Genomic DNA, 20,595 nt, shown 5'->3' on the forward strand with positions numbered 1-20,595 from the left:
ATTGAATTTTCTTATACGCAAATAATCTGAATATAACTTTTATGTACATTTTGTTATAAAAAAAAAACTCCTTAATTAGTATAGATATAATACAATATAGAATATACAATATTACAGTGAAGTATAACGGAAGCTTAACTAACCTTCGTAAATTATACACAACTGGTTTTATATAAGATTGTAACGGAGCCATAAAAGATCAAAACTTACAATAATAAAAAGGGAACTCAAAATGACGAGGAAGTAAAAGTCTATGGAGAAAGAAATTAGGTAAATAAAAAACATATACAAAGACAATTTGGTTATATAAGCTAGGTAGAATTGTTTCTTAGGAGTATCTCACCTTTCGATACAGTGATTTCAGTATAAATAGTCTAATAATTATATAATAATTGATATCAATACAATGTTGCGCGTATGTAAAAAAATGAAATAGCAACCATTAAATGCAAGAGTAAGGTTCGACGCTTATTCCACCGTGGTCCTTTAATCCTGGTTGATGAAAACTAATGTGGGAGATTTTCATTCAACACATACAGATTTCCTTACGATGTTTTCTTTCATCGCGGGGCATGAGATGAATTATAAACGCAAATCAGAAACATAAAAGTTTTGTGGTGATAGCCGGATTTGAATCCGCAAGTTTTAATCAACATATTTATTTGTGTTTGTGCATTTGGCCATATGTATATGTATGTCAACAAATAAAGTCAGCTTATTGAAATAACTAGAAAAAAATTAAAAGTCTATTTTTATATATAGGAGAAATGCGACATTCAATGCGATAAAATATACATAAATATACAGATAGCTTCCGGACAAACGGAAGTCAGGGAGATTACGTTTGACCCAAGAGCAAGTCTATTGTTGCCTTCATTCTTATCATGAACTTGATGCTTTTAAAGTAAAAAGATCACAGTTGTGAATTGCATTAAAATCAAACCGATATTTTTCTTTGTTATCTAGTCATATTCACCACATTGAAGACCAACAATTTATATTATATTAAAACCTTAGTCGTTAGCAACCTATGACTACTAGTACTTTTATCAGGAATTTGAAAGAAATTTTATATATATTTTATCTACAATTGTATAAATACGATAATATAATTCTGGAGTGAGTACAACGAAGTAGGTCTTACATAATCCTTTACTGTTCGATATACAAACTAGGGCACACGATCTGATGATAGCCCAGTGCTAACGTTCTATAAAATGTCAATGTGAGGTTGTGGCGGTCAATAATATTTAAAACAGTTGATCTATAATAGTACGAGCAAAAATGTACTTTTTTTTATTGAAAAAAGGGAGACGGGCAAATGTGTAATCTTATGGTAAGTAGTCACGACCGTTTATAGATATTGGCGCCGTAAGAAATATTACCCACTTCTTTGTTATTACGACGCCGACAATGTAAATTAAAATCCTATGTTCCCTGTTTCTAGAAATTATACTGGCTTACTCATCTTTCAAAATCCTACTATTAACCACTATTAACTTGTACTAAGCCATAAAAATTGATATTTGCCAGTAGAATAAGCTGTTAGGTGCCACCTACCCAGATTGGTTTCGGATAAAGAACCAGTAACAAGTATGTAAGTTTATCCAGTATCATATATATAGTATTATCTTATATAATATATAATATTAACAGTTTTATAAGAACTGTATACAATACGTTATCTTCTTCTTTCGAATGTTAAATTACTAATGACAGAAAGAGTCGATTACACAATGATTGCTTCTTTGTATAACCTGTCTATAATTTAGATTTGTTCCCGCTACACAATGTTTATTAATGAGCTCGTTTATACAAGTCAATTCTATTCTCACAGAGGAGCTACCGATCAGTAATTAGTTTTTCAATAAACAAGGGTAAATACAAAATAGCCTGAGAAAGAGAACATTGCAATTTTATCCATATTTTTCTCCTGAAAATACTGCGAATTATTAAACTTCGAAATTATTTTGTTAAAAAACGATTACAGAAGAGGTAATAAATTAAAATACTGTGGTGATTAAAACTCTTTAATTATGTTGTCTAGCAAATAAAATATTATATTGTAATAAAACTGAGTAGTAAGGACGAAAATGTTGTGCAGATATTAATTTTTTAATGAAATGGCTGTTTATATTAATAAATATTTGTTATTATTTTCTCTCATCTAACTCATACATTTGTAAATATAGAGATTAATATTTATAATAGAGGAAAGCGGACGGGTCATTGGATCACTTGGTGGTCAGTGGTGACCACATCCCATAGAGATGGCGATGTAAAATATGTTATTAACCTTACATCGCCAATGCGCTAGGAATCTCGGGAACTAAGATGTGATCCTTTGTGTCTGCAGTCACACTGAGTGAGCCACTCACCCTTTAAAGGGAAACGCAACAATACTTATTGTTATTTGGTGGTAAGCAACTGCTTTTATCTATATTATTTTTATGAGCATGCCGTGTACACATGCTTTGGAGTGTACTTTTGATTAAAATTTTACAGTTCCTAATTTTTATGTATGTCCTAATTAAATTCTGTTTTATGTACCTAAAGAAATAAACAATGTTAGGTATGTAAATTATACAGGATTTCGGATCCGGTCTTTCACGCTCACTTGAGAAATTCACCTCCTATTTACTCGATTTCACCGTTCAGTAGGTTCTAATCCAGTTCAAGCAATCTAGACTTACGGTCTATTGATGTTGTAATCGCATATTAATTAACAATGAACCATACACTATTATTATATTGCCACAAATCAATTGCCTTATCTATGAAGACAGGTATCAATAATGGTCATTAATGTTTAAAAGGTCATATATAAAAATACGTATATACTTTTGCAATAAATAACTTGACTTTAAGCTCGTGGGATGCAATTTATCAACAAATATTTTACCGATACATTCAACACACAAAATGAATGCATTTGAATTGTTGTATGCGTGAATACGGGCATTGGATTTCTTGTAATTATATTGTTTCATTACGTTGTATGTGACAGTACAATTACAAACCATTTAATATATAATATAACATTTCTCACTGTATAATCGACAACGTATCCGACTCTATATAATGAACTCCCTCTGTTAGAAATATTTATATACAACAAGCTCTCGACAAAGGTGAAACAAGATTTATTTTAATTTTATTTGTTTTTTAAAAAGAAAATATTGAAACTCAATTGAATTGAATTCAGAGATCCGAAGATTGATCTTAGCCGTCCAGGGTTCACTCAAACACACAAAAACAACGTCAACATCTCGTCAACCCATAAGGTTACTGTGCCATAATGATATACAGAAAAAAAAATACAAAAAATTAAATTTATTTATTAATATATTTTATATTATAAATGCTTAATTTACTGTCAGTTACGTTATCCGAACTTAACTACTGAACCGAACGTAATGGAACTGGACATAGATGATGACGTAGTCTGGAAGAGGGTACATAAAATAACATATGTATATAAATAACTGTTTACGCGATAAACGCGAAAACTAAATTTGACACGGGTAGAGTCGCGGTAACAACTGTTATAAACTACTGAGTTTCTTGCCGGTTCTTCTCGGTAGAATCTACATGCTGAACCGGTAATAACTTTATTTTTAATTTAATACTGTAAAATTTTGGTTGCTTTAGTTGATTACTTGATTGAAGAATAATTCGATTTGATTGTCATTCATGCATTTCTTACGGTAGATTACCACATTAATATTGTAAATGCTAATAGTGCTAATAGTGTTAGACCTTAATTGCGCTTGAACGATTGGATGGGTTCTAATGAAATTTGGCTATAAGAGGATTACGTAGGCCAGGTCAAGATACTGAGTCTTTTTTAAAAGATGTTATTTAACTTGGAATTTTGTCAGTTTGTTTAGGTCAGATCTTGCAAATTGAATCAGAGCACTTATCTTACGGATCTGAAGACAATTTATATGTTATTGTAAAACTTAACGTTAAATTTTATTGAACAAGTAAGCTTTTAGCTTATTCCATATTATCCAATCTTAAATTCAAGATTAAAAAAGCTTTACTATAAATATATACTATAAAATAGAAACTTAAATTATTTATATATTTTAAATAAACTCTACATTTATAAAACAAAGTCCCTTCGCCGCGTCTGTTTTTCTGAACGCGATAAACTCAAAAACTACCGCAAAGATTTTCATATGGTTTTCACCAATTGACGGAATGATTAATGATGAAGGTTCTATTGTATAATTTATCAAGGTTTTGTGTGTTGTTTTTACCGACTGGGACATGCGACTTTACTGGTGTGCGCCGTGTAATACCAACAGAGTTATATTTATGAAGATATAAATGTTTTATGTAGACGTGTGCGAAAGTGAAACGGTTAGTTCGTTAAATATATAAACTTTACTTACCAGAAAAGATGCTGGCTAAGGCAGCAATAATGAAGCTCAACGCTACGCCAGGTCCGGCAAACTTGCGGGCTACCATGCCAGCGACTAAGTACATCCCCGTGCCGACGCATGATCCAACACCCAGAGACGTGAGGTCTAGCGTTGTAAGGCACCTCTGTTAAACAAAAGATCAGCTTCATTTTGTGAACATGAGCAAGCGGCGAGGAAGTAATTCAAGAGAAGTGAGCATATAGGCTTTGCTTTGACTTCAATATTAATTAACACTCTGCAAAATAGTCTATTTTGTTGCTTCAAGAACCAGTTCCATCTATTGTAAAAATTTAAGCTCGGTATTGTAGAGGTACTTCGTGTATTAATATTTGTGCGCTACGTTTCATCGTTATGATTGAAACATATTTTTTTTTCAAACTACTATTTATTTAAAATCATAAAAAATATCATTAAAATCGACCAAGCCAAGCAAGTAGTATAGGAGTAGTTCAGTGTTATGTATATAATATGTATAATGTATAAATTATAGGAAACAAAGCACAAAGGGTATATTAGATTTGAGATAATCTAACCACACGATATTTGCTCAATTTAAAGCTTTCTTAAAAATTAAGTTATAATTTTATTTACTTATAAAGAAAATTTTATCGAAAATAATTAAACTAATGTAATTGTGTTTTTATTGAATAATATAGATTTACAGATATGAAGAAACAACAACTTGGGCCAAGTTCATTTCGATCATGTCTTTATCGGCAATGTATTTTTCAAGAGATTAGTTTTATTTTCCTATATCTTGAGAAATAGAGAGGGGAATGTATTCGCCTACTCGTATTTCTGCCACATTAATAAAGTAAATTGTAATTTATATCCTATTTTGCTTTAAATAACTGTGGATATGTCTGATTGCTTTGCAAACTTTGCAAACGATAAACTAACTTCTTAACTGAATGCCGATGCAACACTAACTCGCTTTCTTGTATGTCTATCTGTTTGTCTGCTCGGTACAAACTTTGCAATAGATTTTAAGCTAACTTCCAACTGAGCTACGGCTTTAAATGTGATTTCTGGAGTGATTAATAAACAATATCTCCTTCTTTCGAATGTCAAGTCAATGATGACAGAAAGAGATAATTCTGTGTTCAAATGTGTGTTCAGAATTCATATTTAAAATGTAATTGCTATTATATAAGTATAGAGTAATACCCTACGGGTACTAAGAAATCTAAATACATGTTCAATCAAATATCAATCAACAGCCAATCGTTGTCCACTGCTGAACATAGGCCTCTCCCAAGGTGCGCCAAAGCTCCCTGTCCTCCGCCTTCCGCATCCAGTTGGTGCCCGCCACCTTCTTAAGGTCGTCGGTCCACCTGGCTGGAGGGCGCCCTACGCTGCGCTTGCCGATTCGCGGTCTCCACTCTAGGACTCGTCTGCTCCAACGGCCATCGGTCCTACGACATACGTGACCAGCCCACTGCCACTTCAGCCTGCTAATTTTGCAAGCTATGTCGGTGACTCCGGTTCTTTTCCGGATAATCTCATTTCTGATCTTATCCTTCAAAGATACTCCGAGCATAGCTCGCTCCATAGCACGCTGAGCGACTTTGAATTTGTGGACTAGTCCCGCAGTTAGTGTCCACGTTTCGGCACCGTATGTCATGGCAGGTAAGACGCATTGGTTGAAGACTTTCGTCTTCAAACATTGCGGTATAGACGACTTGAGGACTTGACGAAGGTTGCCAAATGCTGCCCATCCCAAGCGAATTCTTCGATCGGCTTCCTTCTCGAAGTTGTTCCTACCGACTTGTATTATCTGTCCTAGGTAGGTATATTCACTAACAACTTCGAGAGGTTTCCCCTCGACGTATATCGGTCCCGGCACGACATGCCTATTGAACATGACCTTGGTCTTGTCCAAGTTCATACCGAGACCGACACACCGGGAAGACTCGCCTAGGCTACGCAGCATTTCGGTGAGTTGTTCCAGCGACTCTGCTATGATGACGATATCGTCGGCAAATCGAAGGTGTGAGATGTACTCGCCGTTTACATTGACTCCATACCTAGTCCAATCCAGCGTTTTGAAAACGTCTTCCAACGCGTTGGTGAACAGTTTCGGGGATATTACATCCCTCATACATACATTTGTATTATAAATACATGTTACACATACTAAATTTTTTGATTATCGATATCTTGCGCAAATAGTATAAAAAAACGTCGCAATGTTTTTCCTAACTCCTTCTAAACCATGCAACGGATTTTGATACAGTTTTCGCTAATAAAGAGCATTAAACGTAAATGGGTAAAATATATCATATCAGCATTAAGCGTTAGGAGATGCATAAAAATAATGTATTAAAATATTATAGGTCTTAAAAAGCCTACAGAAAAGTTTGCAAACATATGTTTATTATAAGGTACATTTACAATAAATATTTTTATTTATTACAAATTAGTAAAATTAAAGATTTCAAAATCATTTTCCAAATTTATTATTAATCCTTATACAGATAGTTATGGTAGTTCCCTTGGGGATTTAATATATGTAGATTAACATTTATTCTCATGGTATATAGTCTTTTACACTATACCATCCGAGTGAATAATTTAGGAGATACAATTTTTTTAGATTACGTGCAACTAAATAACACGGTCGTAGCGATTCTTCTTTCAATTATTTCATTTTAGTGCCTAATAAATTTATGTTATTTTTCATAAATATTTTTTTTTAACATAAATAACAGTTTTAATTGTTATTTTATTATATTTCAATAATATTAGTTTGTATTATATTGTTTTGTTTTAGTAAGGTATTTAAGTTTAGTTTAAGTTTCTTCTCTTATTTATTTAATTTTACTACATTAAATATTATCTATATGTATACTAATATTAAATAGAGAAAGCTCGAATGCTGTAAGTTTGTTTATATAACGCGTAAAGTAAACTGCAAAACCAAGGTATCAAACCTATTTGAATATTTTTTTCACCATTCGAAAAGCACATTATCCCAGATGTCCATCTATAAATCTTATAACTTATTTTATATATAAAAATTAGCTAAATTCATGGTCATATCGCCTACTAAATCAAATAAAAGTAATGCATTTTGAAAGCTTCCACGGCGTGCGCTGTGTGAAAAGTTAAAGTTGCACGAAAATACGGCTGATAAATAGCGTTTCTATCAGCCGTATATCTATCATCTAAATATCAGATCATATCGATACTGGAAATATATATTGTTAGGTTAGGGTAGTAACTTATTTTAAAAAAAAAACTGTACATATTAAGGATTAAAAAAACAATATATGTATTAAGCGTGTCGTTTGTTTTTCAATATTCTATATTTAACTAGCTGTTGCCCGCGGCTTCAATCTCGCGAAGTTATTTATCTCGCCAATTTATGTATCTCCGTGAACATATGAAATTTCAATGAAAGTCTTCAAATAGTCTTTAGTAAGTTTAATTCGATGTTGATCTTACGAGTTGCAAATGACAAGTGAGTTATACATAGTGAATGTGATATAAAAAGTGTTACGCCTGATGGCAAACGTCAAGCAAATACACACTTTCTATGCCTTGCGTGATTTTGGCGTTTGGCGTTAACATAAACTCCGGGCCGTTGAAAACCTCAGTTTTCAACATCTGATGTCGTCTTCTTCTGGTCACGTCAGCAACGCGGGATATGGTAAAGGATGGTGACCACTTACCATCAGGTGGCCCATATGCTCGTCCGCCTTCCTATTCTATAAAAAAAAATAAAAAAAAATGGTATTTTGTTTCGTCACCGCTTATATTTTCTTCTTATTGTTTTGATTAATTTAAATTTAGTTTTTTGTAAAGGTTAGTTATTACTAATTACTTATTTTATAAAAACAGATATACCTTTCAATTTTAAAAGGATAAAATTTCCTGGGAAGGTATCGCGATAAATAAAGCACAGGAACAGATATTCAAGTATGTCGGAATAGATTTAAGGGAATGCTGTTTTTCTCACGGCCAATTGTATGTTACCCTATCAAGATCCGGGTGCGGCGGCGAAAACAAATAAATACTAAAACACGATGCAAATAAAACTAAAAATGTTGTATATACTGAAATATTATAAGTCCGCTTTTAGTTAAGCTATACGCGGGTGAAACCGCGGGCACAGCTAGTGCACAAACAAAGCGATCTCACGCTACTCCTGTTAAATTCACAAAGAAACATTTGCTATTTGAAGTAATGAATTAGAATATACATTCAATTTTTAGAAGATTATATATTCAGTTTTTAATTAGATTCAAGTTTTAAGCGTTTATAAATTACACTTTTATATAAAAATGATAAGTTCCGAATACACGTTTTTTTTTTAAAGAATACAATGTTTCTGTTTATGTATCTATTTATCTATCTATTATGTAATATTTAAATTAGTCAAGAATTTATAAAATTCGAAATTTCTGTGTATTTATGTTTAAAAATATATTTTCCTTTTTTAATTTAATGCAACGAGATTAAAAATTCCAAGATTGTCACATGTTTATTCAAATAAGGTATACTCAAAATTAGAAATAATTTGAAAAATGAATAGATTGTGGAAATTAATTCAATTTAATACATAATTAGTGAGAGCAGAGAAGGCCCAATTGAAAGCCGTAGGTTCAAATTTCTTCAATTGACTTTTACGTGTTTATCACACGTTTATTTTGCGTTTATATTTGATATGCTCGATTGTGAAAATTCCATGCTAGATAATCAGGAAACTTGTTTCATAAGAATTACAAAGTCACCAGCCTGTTATACCACGCTTCGTATCCTAGAGGCTATTGTCGGCATCGGTGATTCATGGACCGTTACACATTGCTTTTACCATATATTTAAAATAAAGTTAAATTTATATTACTACGAGTAATGAATGAGTTACACCCGGAGGTTTCATTGGTATTATTAATGTTTTGTATCAATTGTTTAGTAGTTGTGATTATTCTTTATTTACAGTTATTATCAATCAATTAAATTACGATATGACATAAAATATTTTTATCGATTGTATTTAAAATCGTAAGAAGCGTATTGATCGATCATGTCAAGGAGTACAAACGAAGGTTATATTTTATTTTAATATAATTATCATAGAAAATTACTACGTTTTAATTTATAAAATCAGCGTTAATAATAAATAAATCTATAATTATATAGAGCTTCCTTAATCACTGTATCTATCAGTTCGATTTAAACAGAAAATTATTGCGTTTGTACTAAGGCAATTTATTGAGAAAGGGTTTATTGGAATATGGTCTACGACTCTACGCGGACGTAGCAATGTAGTTTAACGCGAGCAAAACCGCGTGGAGTTAATTCCCTATGCGTACGTCTCCAATCAATTAACGTAAATAAATGTACTGAAAGGTTAAAATACCTTGTTACATTGGATTTTACTCGCACCTCCTGTGCCCTGTGCTTGTGAAGAAAAGTGTCATGGGTCTATTTAGCGCTACGTATCGTTCCGCACTTACGCGACAGTGGGTTGCATAGCGATTTGCACGCATCGATTACGTAAAAAATATTGTATTAAAGATAGCTTATCTTATTAAAAATTAATTAAATCATGTGACGAATAGCTAAGGACCAAAAAGGTAATTTTAATTGTAAAGGTAATTACGAAAACTGAGGAAACTATTATGTATTTAAAAACATTAATATTTTTCGACGCGAAGTGAAGTCATCCTATAAATGAAGTAAATATAATATATATATTTTTTGAGTTTTTTTGAATAACAATTACCGAGAAAAAAGGTTTTAATGCAACTGAAATAATCCCACTGTATATATATTTTGCCTTAATAGACTCAAATGTAAGCGTTGTTTAAAAATGGCCAAACCGACTAAGCTAACGTAATTTCAAAACTGTCTACTATTTTTATCGTTATCGTAGATAATAAATAGATTGTTAATATTAATTAATCGCTTGCACAAGAAAAATGTACTTTCATGGATTCGGTGATGCGATGCTGTTTGACCTCGAGATATCAATGAATATGCGAGACTTCTGTAGCACTAAAGGGCTGTTACAGTTGTAAGCTAAATGTGACCGGCTGCTTTGTCTTTATCATCACAATGTACGAGATCGTGGATAGCGATACAATGAAAGAGGAAGTGTATTGTCTATTAGACCATGATGTAGTATTGTTAAGAATTAAATCATCTGATAAATGAATACTAATACTATAAAGAGAAAAAACATAAAAAAAAAATTATTTGCAACTTTTTAGGTATAGTATTTGCTTTTATTATAATAAATTAAGATGTATTAAAAGAAAAATAATTTGTTCGAGTTTATTTATCGTATTAAATGAAGGAGGAGGAGAGGCATGAATTAAATGTTTGTTTATAAGGTTTTTTAATAAAAAAGCAAATGTATCTCCAATTTTTAATGTTATTTTGCATGTACTAAATAAAATGACTTAAAAAATCTTTAATATTACGAAATAACCGCAAGCAATAGAACTATTTACAAGCAAAATTGAACGAATTCTTCAGAAATAAATATATTTACAAAACATTAAAAGACTTGTTAAGATAAACAACATTAATATCCATACCTCGACGATGCTCAGCTACGGTATGTACATAACAAAGTTGAAGTACTTTAATCTTTTTGAATAAACAATTGCTCTTATTTGAATTCTGTGCATATCTTAAAGAAAGTCGTATTTTTTAAACACAATAAAAGAAAAAAATACTATTTTCTTTTTTGTGTAGTGTAGTAACTATTATATTTCTTAGTTACAATAATAAGGCTAATAAATTCAAAATCACTAGAGTAAATCTATGTTCAATTCAGGTACTTTTCATAAGTTTTCTTTATTTGTCAACTTATATTAAAAAATGTGTTTTGATTTTCCCCTCTTTTAATCACATACTTTTCTTTAAATTTTACTTTTCATATTTAAGTAGAGAGCTCTTACGCTTATTAGCTTCTCCGATATATATTTTTTGTATTTAGCTGATTACATTAAATTGATGTAGAGAAGTAATAAAATAACTTTTGTTAGCTGCACTTTTGCTTGCGCCCTTTTATACTCGTAATGTTTTTGTATAAGTTTTGTAAGTAAAACTTTCTTGGATAAATTAATAAAATACATGAAGTTGGCGTAAATATACGACCATACAAACGGTATTTTGATAAATTGGTATAGAAACATAACTTTGTAATAAGCGTGAAATAATAAAACAAAATTTATTTTTATATAATTCTTTAGCATTTAACTTAAATAAATATTCATTTTGTTTTTTACACTTCAGGTTTTAAGCACTTCTATATCATTATTATAGACGGATAAATATTTAAACCATTTGACACAGGATTACGGAGTAAGCAACACTGCAGTAAAAAAACATTAAAAGATTTAACTCTCTGTCTTATTGCCTCTACTTGACACAATGACTGAGCTCAGTTTCATCCCAGAAAATCGGAACTGCGATTAAACGGGGATATGCAACGGGCATTCTTGCTACTAGTACATGCATTTATTATTTATTCGTTAGCTTTTAATTTTAATCCATATCTATGTACACGGTATTGTTTAACTAATCAGCCGCGAAGCAACGTTTATAAATAACGCTATAAGGTTTCAATTTATCTACGTGAAACTTCCATCCTGTTTTAGGTGTGTGTATTTTTTTTTAAAACGGACATAATTTACTTACTTTAAGGATAATTACTCGTAATAACGCAGTAGAACAGAATTTTTCAATTTGTGAAACAGGGTTGCGTTATAAGGTGTGCCTCAAAGTTATAAGGTGTGTTCTTTCAGATCGTCGATTCACCTGATCTGGGGTCTCTCATGCTATATTTCCAGGATCCTCATCTCTTTTGAAGAGATCTCGTCTCGGATTCGTATGCCAATATTGATAACTCTTTTCCCTTCAGGTAACTTGGATGAAAAAATATGTCATAATTTTTCGAACACTGCTCAATGCAAGTATTTGAGCTATATATTAAAAAAACTTACGTAAGAAAATGTTCGGAACCTGGAATGAGAATTGCGCGTGCGAATGACATATTGAAAGTAAAGAGCGCTTGGTTGATCAGCAATACCTCTTCGTCGAACTTTCTATGTTTGTAAATTAAATTAGGTCACAATAAAGTCGGAGCGAGATAGGGATTGCATACGCGCAACTATAGAAAGTAATATCCGGGCTTTTATTGAGAATTCATATGCTGAATGTAAATTTGACGCTCATTCTGATTATACTAAAATAATTTGAGTCTAGATTAAATATTTTCAATAAACAAAAATCTAGCTTATTATTTTAAAATCCAAAATTACAACGCGTTTTTTTTTTATTGCAAAAATACAGAGGGGGATATTAAAGGGACCAGAAAATAATAGTTTGACAAATATTATATCGCTCTGGTAATTCTAAGATTTCTTTTTTTTATTAATATGCGAGTTTGGTCTTTTTGAGAAAATTGTTATATATCTTGATATATATATATATATATATATATATATATATATATATATATATCAGAAGAAGTATTTCCAAGAATTGTTTTGATTGCTATATTCTGCAAAGGAATCTGGTTTACGACTATCGTGCAATTAGTTACGGACTTGTGCTCGGAATTCCTCGGGTTGAACTATCACAACCTTGATATTTAACTTCAATCGCAATGTACCTGGTCGTACGGATATACCGTAATAAGAATTTAGTAAGAAGTTTTTCTGATATTACTTTACGGTGACCGAGAATAAGCAAGATGGTATCATTTGAATAAGTTATATATAACGAAGCGATGTAGCGGCGACATTTTTCTTCGTGTAGTGTGTATTCGTTATTTTCAGGCATACAAATCTTCTGCTCAATTTTAGAAAATAGTGCAAAATTCGTCCACTAAGCTTGTCGATTTTTAGCTACACATTAAGAGGATTCAAATATGGCAAATATTTGCATTGTCTTTAATTTTTTCGCTCAGCAGCGTTGCACTGCTCTTATGTTTATTGTTTTATTTTAAGCTTTTATTAACTCACGATGTTTGTAATTTTGTTCAGGACAAATTTTGCTTAGAAGCTTAGAAGCATTTACCTTTACTTAGCACTTAGTTGGTTAAATTCCGATGACAAACTATTTTATGCTAAATCTGATTGAATTCTACGCCCAGGAGTAACTTCAGACAAAGGAACTCCTTAACGGTCAACAACACGAAAATTTGCATACATAAGTAAACAAACTAATCGTCCCAGCTTCGCACGGGTAAATGTAAGAAAAATGTGGATAGGATTTGTGTAAAACCCGTTCTTAGTGACCGTCTACGTCGGGGAAGGAGAATTGATGAATTTCAATTCAATCGGGTGGATACTTTAGGAGATCCTGTGATGAGTGATATTTCGCTTATATATTGATAAAGATATTCTGGAATATTAAGGTTAATTGCAGGTTCAGTATATATGTTATAATAGTTGTGTTAAACAAAACGATACTTAACGAACACAATAAATCTAGCAAAGTTCCGTATTTATAAGAGAACTGTATAACTTATTTATATATTTATATAACCCGGGCAAGCACCGCTGAATTTTCATGTGCTTAATTTGTGATTATAATTCATCTCGTGCTTTACGGTGAAGGAAAACATCGTGAGGAAACCTGCATGTGTCTAATTTCACTGAAATTCTGCCACATGTGAATTCTACCAACCCGCATTGGAGCAGCGTGATGGAATAAGCTCCAAACCTTCTCCTCAAAAAGAGGAGAGGAGGCCTTTAGCCCAGCAGTGGGACATTCACAGGCTGTTACGGATTACGGAAGAGAACTGTGAAACTATTACATTTTTTATTTTCTTTTTATAGATAAACGTTTCCAAAACAACCCGATCGAGGTGCTTTTCCATTTAGTTTTTTCATTAAAACAAACATGACAGCTACGTTTAAAAGACATTAACTACTATTGAAAATAAAATCAATTGGCAATTGACACTCGATAGCATTGTACTGGACGTTAAAGTAATTTTTATTTCGACTCTAGTAGTTTAATGATTACTTGTGTAGCTGCGATAAAATTAAATATCATTATCGATAAGCTTGAGATGAAGGACTTTGGGATTTATAATATTCTTTAATTTTAATAATGGCTTTTTTCATATTATATAACAATCGCTATCGGATCTATGAATAATAAAATATAGAAGGTTCTTTATTGAAAGTACTTTACTTAAAGTAAAATATATATCGGCGTTTGTGGAATATCATTAACTTTATTTACGGTGACTAAGTTTTATTAACAAATTTTTATTTCATGACTATTTTATATTGTTATGTATAAGAACAATGTGTTTTAAAAAAACCAAAATGTAAAAAAAATATTATCTATATCAGTCTGTAAGTGTCCCACTGTTGGCTAAGGCCTCTTCTTATTTCAAGCACTTAAAGCCTTTGGAAGCACGTAAAGCCTGTCCTGCGCCTGAACACTTTCCGGTCGTGTCAGATTGCCGTCCCATTGGATTATGAGAGAGAGTGCACCTGTGTTTGTGCCCACACTTGTGCACTATAATATGTCCTGCGCAGTTGGCTAATCTCTCTTGAGATTGGCTACCGTAATCAAGCTTAGTCTGGAGGACATTATTATCACATATTTCAAGAAGTAGCTTTGGATCTTACTCCACTCCAATGGGATGGCTAATACACATTGGCAGATTTTCATCCGACAGATGCACGTTTCACGATGTTTTTCTTCAACGCTGAGCCCTAAATGAAATTATAAATACAAATTAAGCACATGAACGTTTTGACGTGCTTGCCCAGGTTTAAGCTCGCAGTGCGTTTGATTGACGTATTCTAGCCATCTCGGCTTATAATGAAACAATGTAAAACACAACAGTAAAATGCTTTGACTGAATTATTAATTTAAAATAGTTTTGTACACTACAATATAATACCGTATGAATGCGATTAATCCGCAAGATTTTTTTATTTAATCAAGTAGAGGATAGACAGTTGAATTTGTAAATATTTTAAACGTACAAAATATAAGTACTAAAAATGTGACATACGGCGCGTTAATAAGTAAATATGACGAATTATAAGGATTCAACTTTTGTTACAGCTGATCTAATTAAATTATTATATAAAAGATCTAATTAAATTATATATAAAGCACGGGCCATTACGGACTTACCCATGGTCCATGGTTTACCGGTGATACTTTGCTGGTGGTAGGGCTTTCTACAAGTTCGTCCAGGTAGATACCACCCACTCATCAGATATTCTACCGCAAAACCGGTTGAAGTGTGAGTGAGCCAGTGTAATTATAGGCACAAAGGACATAACAGCTTAGTTCCTAAGGTTGGTAGCACATTGGCGATGTAAGCGATGGTTACATATTTCTTACAATGCGAATGTCTATGGGCGTTGGTGACCACTTACCATCAAGTGGCCCATATTCTTGTCAGCCTATTCATATTATAAAAAAACCCATTCGCCATATGTAGCATATTCACATGTAAGTTATGCCAAATATATTGTTGTCCTAGTTAATGGAAAAACAACAACTCATATAGTATATAAGGACGTATTACAATAATTTAGTATATTTATTTTCCCTTAATTACAAGAATAATATTAATCGCACTTATATCATAAATACGAAAGGTTGTGTGTGTGTTATGAATACTTCTTCAGGCCTTGTCACAGCTAAAATATGACATAATTATTACATATTTTGCCCTTTTCATCCCGTTTAACTGGATTGTTTATTGTAACGCGTACGATGCGCTAGTTTATATATTTGTAATCACTGGTCGTTTCAATATATATTATTGACATACAAAAATACATTAAATTTTTAAAATGATTTAACAACTAATTTGAAACCAATTACTCCCAATTTTGCATTTTCTGTCACGGTGACGATACTTACGGTATACTTGGTAAATATTCGTAATTATAATCTTGGTTTTAAATGTAATTTAACCCGACAACGGATATAAATATATGTTCATCCGTTTCCACATAACTTCTAAAGTGCTTATCATAATAAAGAGTAATTGGGTCTCACATGGTACATTGATGAGTGCGCTTAATAAAACTTAAACTCACTTTAACTTCGTACTCCACGGCTTGAGATGTGTCGGCCTTTTTCTGAAAGGCTGCAAGTTTGGATAGGTATCATCCTCTCATCACATATTCTACCGTTAAGCTGCATTACTTAGTATCGTTGTGTCCCGGAATAGAAGGATGAGTGAGCCAGTAACTATAGGCTCAAGCGTAATAACATCTTAGTTCACTAGGTTGGTCGCACATTGGCAGTGTAATTAATGATTAATATTTCGCACTTTACCAAAACCAATGAGTGATGATGACCACAAACCAGACGATCCATTCGGCAGTCTAGCTACTTATTTTTCATTTAACAAAAATACGTTTCTTAATTAAATTTGTTACTCTTGTTAAAACTGTTATAACTTTTTAAGATAAGCTGAATATGTTTTCTCCTCTAGACACACGTTAGCCTGTGACGACAGCGAGGTTAGCATTTCTTGCCGAATTTCAAGCGTCAGAGCAATCGGAAATTACTCAATAATGTAGAACGAAGTATCAAATAGGATGATCAGGCGCAGTTGTAGATTGAGGAGGTAAATACCATCACTTGTTTTTTTTTTTAATATATAAGCTAGCGCTTGACTGTTATCACACCTGATGGATAGTGATAATACAGTCTAAGATAGAGCGCGCTTGCCTAGAAGATGCCTATTTACTCTAGACTTGAAGGTACCCATATTGTAGGTGGTGGGAAAAACGGAAGTCGGGAGGGTATTCCAGAGTTTAGCGTATTCGAAACGAGGAAAAAATTTGATGCGTTGATATCACTCTTCTATATTAAATGATACGCGAATTCAAAAAGGAATAATACTTTAATTATCCACATCGCTGATCCGCCGTCTATTGTATCAATCAACAGCCAATCGTTGTCCACTGCTGAACATAGGCCTCTCCCAAGGTGCGCCAAAGCTCCCTGTCCTCCGCCTTCCGCATCCAGTTGGTGCCCGCCACCTTCTTAAGGTCGTCGGTCCACCTGGCTGGAGGGCGCCCTACGCTGCGCTTGCCGATTCGCGGTCTCCACTCTAGGACTCGTCTGCTCCAACGGCCATCGGTCCTACGACATACGTGACCAGCCCACTGCCACTTCAGCCTGCTAATTTTGCAAGCTATGTCGGTGACGCCGGTTCTTTTCCGGATAATCTCATTTCTGATCTTATCCTTCAAAGATACTCCGAGCATAGCTCGCTCCATAGCACGCTGAGCGACTTTGAATTTGTGGACTAGTCCCGCAGTTAGTGTCCACGTTTCGGCACCGTATGTCATGGCAGGTAAGACGCATTGGTTGAAGACTTTCGTCTTCAAACATTGCGGTATAGACGACTTGAGGACTTGACGAAGGTTGCCAAATGCTGCCCATCCCAAGCGAATTCTTCGATCGGCTTCCTTCTCGAAGTTGTTCCTACCGACTTGTATTATCTGTCCTAGGTAGGTATATTCACTAACAACTTCGAGAGGTTTCCCCTCGACGTATATCGGTCCCGGCACGACATGCCTATTGAACATGACCTTGGTCTTGTCCAAGTTCATACCGAGACCGACACACCGGGAAGACTCGCCTAGGCTACGCAACATTTCGGTGAGTTGTTCCAGCGACTCTGCTATGATGACGATATCGTCGGCAAATCGAAGGTGTGAGATGTACTCGCCGTTTACATTGACTCCATACCTAGTCCAATCCAGCGTTTTGAAAACGTCTTCCAACGCGTTGGTGAACAGTTTCGGGGATATTACATCCCCCTGTCTCACCCCTCTGCGCAGTTGGATCGCCTTCGTCTTACAGTCCTGGATGTGGACAGTCATTGTAGCGGCGTTGTACAGACATCTCAGTACCTCGATATATCTCCAATCGATATGACATCTCTGCAATGAGTCGAGCACTGCCCAGGTTTCGATGGAGTCGAAGGCTTTCTCGTAGTCCACAAATGCCATACACAGCGGCTGATTGTACTTGAAGAGGATCGCAACTTAACCACCAATTAAAAACTCCGGCAGACTTTAAGAATTATTTATTGTGACAAGTCAACAATGTTTACATTAGAGCGCACAGTAAAAATAGTTGAAATAATTAATTTATTATTAAAAATAAACAACAACAACAGCGCTTATATAGGCATTCCCCTCTCACGATGACCACCACGCGTGCTTGCCACTTTTGGGACCTCCTCCTAGGCGAAAACAAAAGCGATGCATGCGGCCATCTTGCTGGGGGTGTGGTCAAGCGTGTGACGTCGCTGCGAGGACAATAGATGCGCATGCGACCATATTGCCGAAGGGGCGTATCCATACGTGTGACGACATACATCAGACCACTGCAACATCACCTGATCCATGACGTGGTTGATCAGGTGATGTTTGTGCTGCGTTTAGACGCATTGTGCACTCGCCACACTACTCCCCCGCCGAGACCGTGACTACGGGCGATAGTAGTTTGGGAATCTGACCACTCTACCACTCCTGGTTTTACTGGCAGGGATGGCATCAGACTTCTCCTGAACTTTGATATTCTGGTCTGTCTGGTCCTCAGCGAGTATGTAAGCTGGTTTCAGTCTGTCTATGCTGATTCGCTGCGTTTTGCCTTGTACGTCGATGTCAAAGGTTTTCTCCTCGCGTCGCAGCACCCTGTATGGACCTGAATAAGGTGCTTGAAGGGGTTTCCGATGGGGACCCTGCCGGATAAATACGTGCGAGGTAAGCCTAAGGTCTTTTGGTATGTAAAAAGTTTGATTAGAACTTGTGTGCCAAGATGATGGTTGTGGCCTTAATTTATTGACATGTGTTCGGATTCTACCAATGAATTCGGTGATGTCCTCGATGGTTGGGGGTGCTGATGAGAAGAACTGTCCAGGTAACCGCAGTGGTTCCCCGTAGACAAGTTCGGCCGTTGAAGCTTTAATGTCATCCTTGAATGCGCTGCGTATACCTAGTAATACCCAAGGTAACACTTCTACCCAGTTCGGAGTAGAATGACAGGCAATTGCGGCTTTTAATTGACGGTGTAGTCTTTCTACCATACCATTAGCTGTCGGATGATATGCCGTTGTGGTATGATGGTTGGCACCGATGAGCTTGACCAGTTCTTTGAAAGCGCCCGACTCAAACTGCCGGCCACGGTCAGTGGTGATGTGTTCGGGGCACCCGAACCGTGATATCCAACCACTGGAAAGGGCAGCAATGCAGCTTTCGGCGGTGATGTCTTGTAGTGGGTAGACTTCTGGCCACCTTGTGTAGCGGTCCACGATGGTTAGGCAGTACCTGTAACCTAAACATAAAGGTAAAGGACCTATCAAATCCAAGTGGATGTGTCGAAAACGTGCGGAAGGGCTTTCGAAGGCTTGTAGCGGAGCTTGAGTGTGTCTGGTCACTTTGCTTTGCTGACATTGTTGACACTCCTTTACCCATTGTCGACAGTCTTTGCGGATACCAGGCCAAATGTAGCGCTCTGTAACTAACTTGACCGTAGGCTTGGCTCCTGGATGGCTTAAATTGTGGAGCGAATCGAATACCTGCTTGCGATATGAAGGTGTGATGAATGGTCGAGGATTACTTTGAGAGACATCGCAGTATACTAGAAGAGCTGGCTCTGACTCTAATCGTATTTTCTTCAACCTAAGCGCAGACCCATTTTTCAGCAGGTCCTGTAGCTCGCTGTCCGCCTCTTGTGCTTTGACCAGGGAGTGGTAATCTAAGGGTATAGAAACTGCCTCGATACGCGAAAGGGCATCTGCAACAATATTTTCTTTACCAGCTACATATCTGAAGTCTGTGGTGAATTGGCTTATAAAGTCCAAGTAGCGAAACTGGCGTGGCGAACTGTTCTCTCGGTGATTAGCAAAGACAAACGTAAGTGGTTTATGGTCCGTGATGATACAAAATGTCCGAGCTTCCACCATAAATCTGAAATGTCTAATTGCGTCATACACTGCCAATAACTCTCGGTCATATGGGCTGTACTTTTTCTGTGATGGACTTAGCTTCCTCGAAAAGAATGCTAAGGGTTGCCATTCATTGTTCTTGAACTGTTGCAGCACAGCACCTATTGCTGTATCTGAAGCGTCCGTCTGTATGGACAGTTCTGCTTGAGGATCTGGGTGGACCAAAAGCGTAGCTTCTGAAAG

The 20,595-nt window shown here is 34.9% G+C and overlaps 1 protein-coding gene across 1 annotated transcript in view; it reads right to left on the minus strand.

Annotated features, from left to right (window-relative positions):
• Positions 1 to 20,595, minus strand: part of LOC126780610 (probable cationic amino acid transporter) — a 72,629-nt gene that overhangs the window by 41,902 nt on the left and 10,132 nt on the right. Inside the window, exon 2 of the mRNA XM_050505222.1 lies at positions 4,401 to 4,554. Within this exon, the coding sequence (XP_050361179.1) occupies positions 4,401 to 4,554 (154 nt within the window). The remainder of the gene's footprint in view (positions 1 to 4,400; positions 4,555 to 20,595) is intronic.

This window comes from Nymphalis io, chromosome Z, assembly GCF_905147045.1.
Source record: "Nymphalis io chromosome Z, ilAglIoxx1.1, whole genome shotgun sequence".
NCBI lineage: Eukaryota > Metazoa > Arthropoda > Insecta > Lepidoptera > Nymphalidae > Nymphalis > Nymphalis io.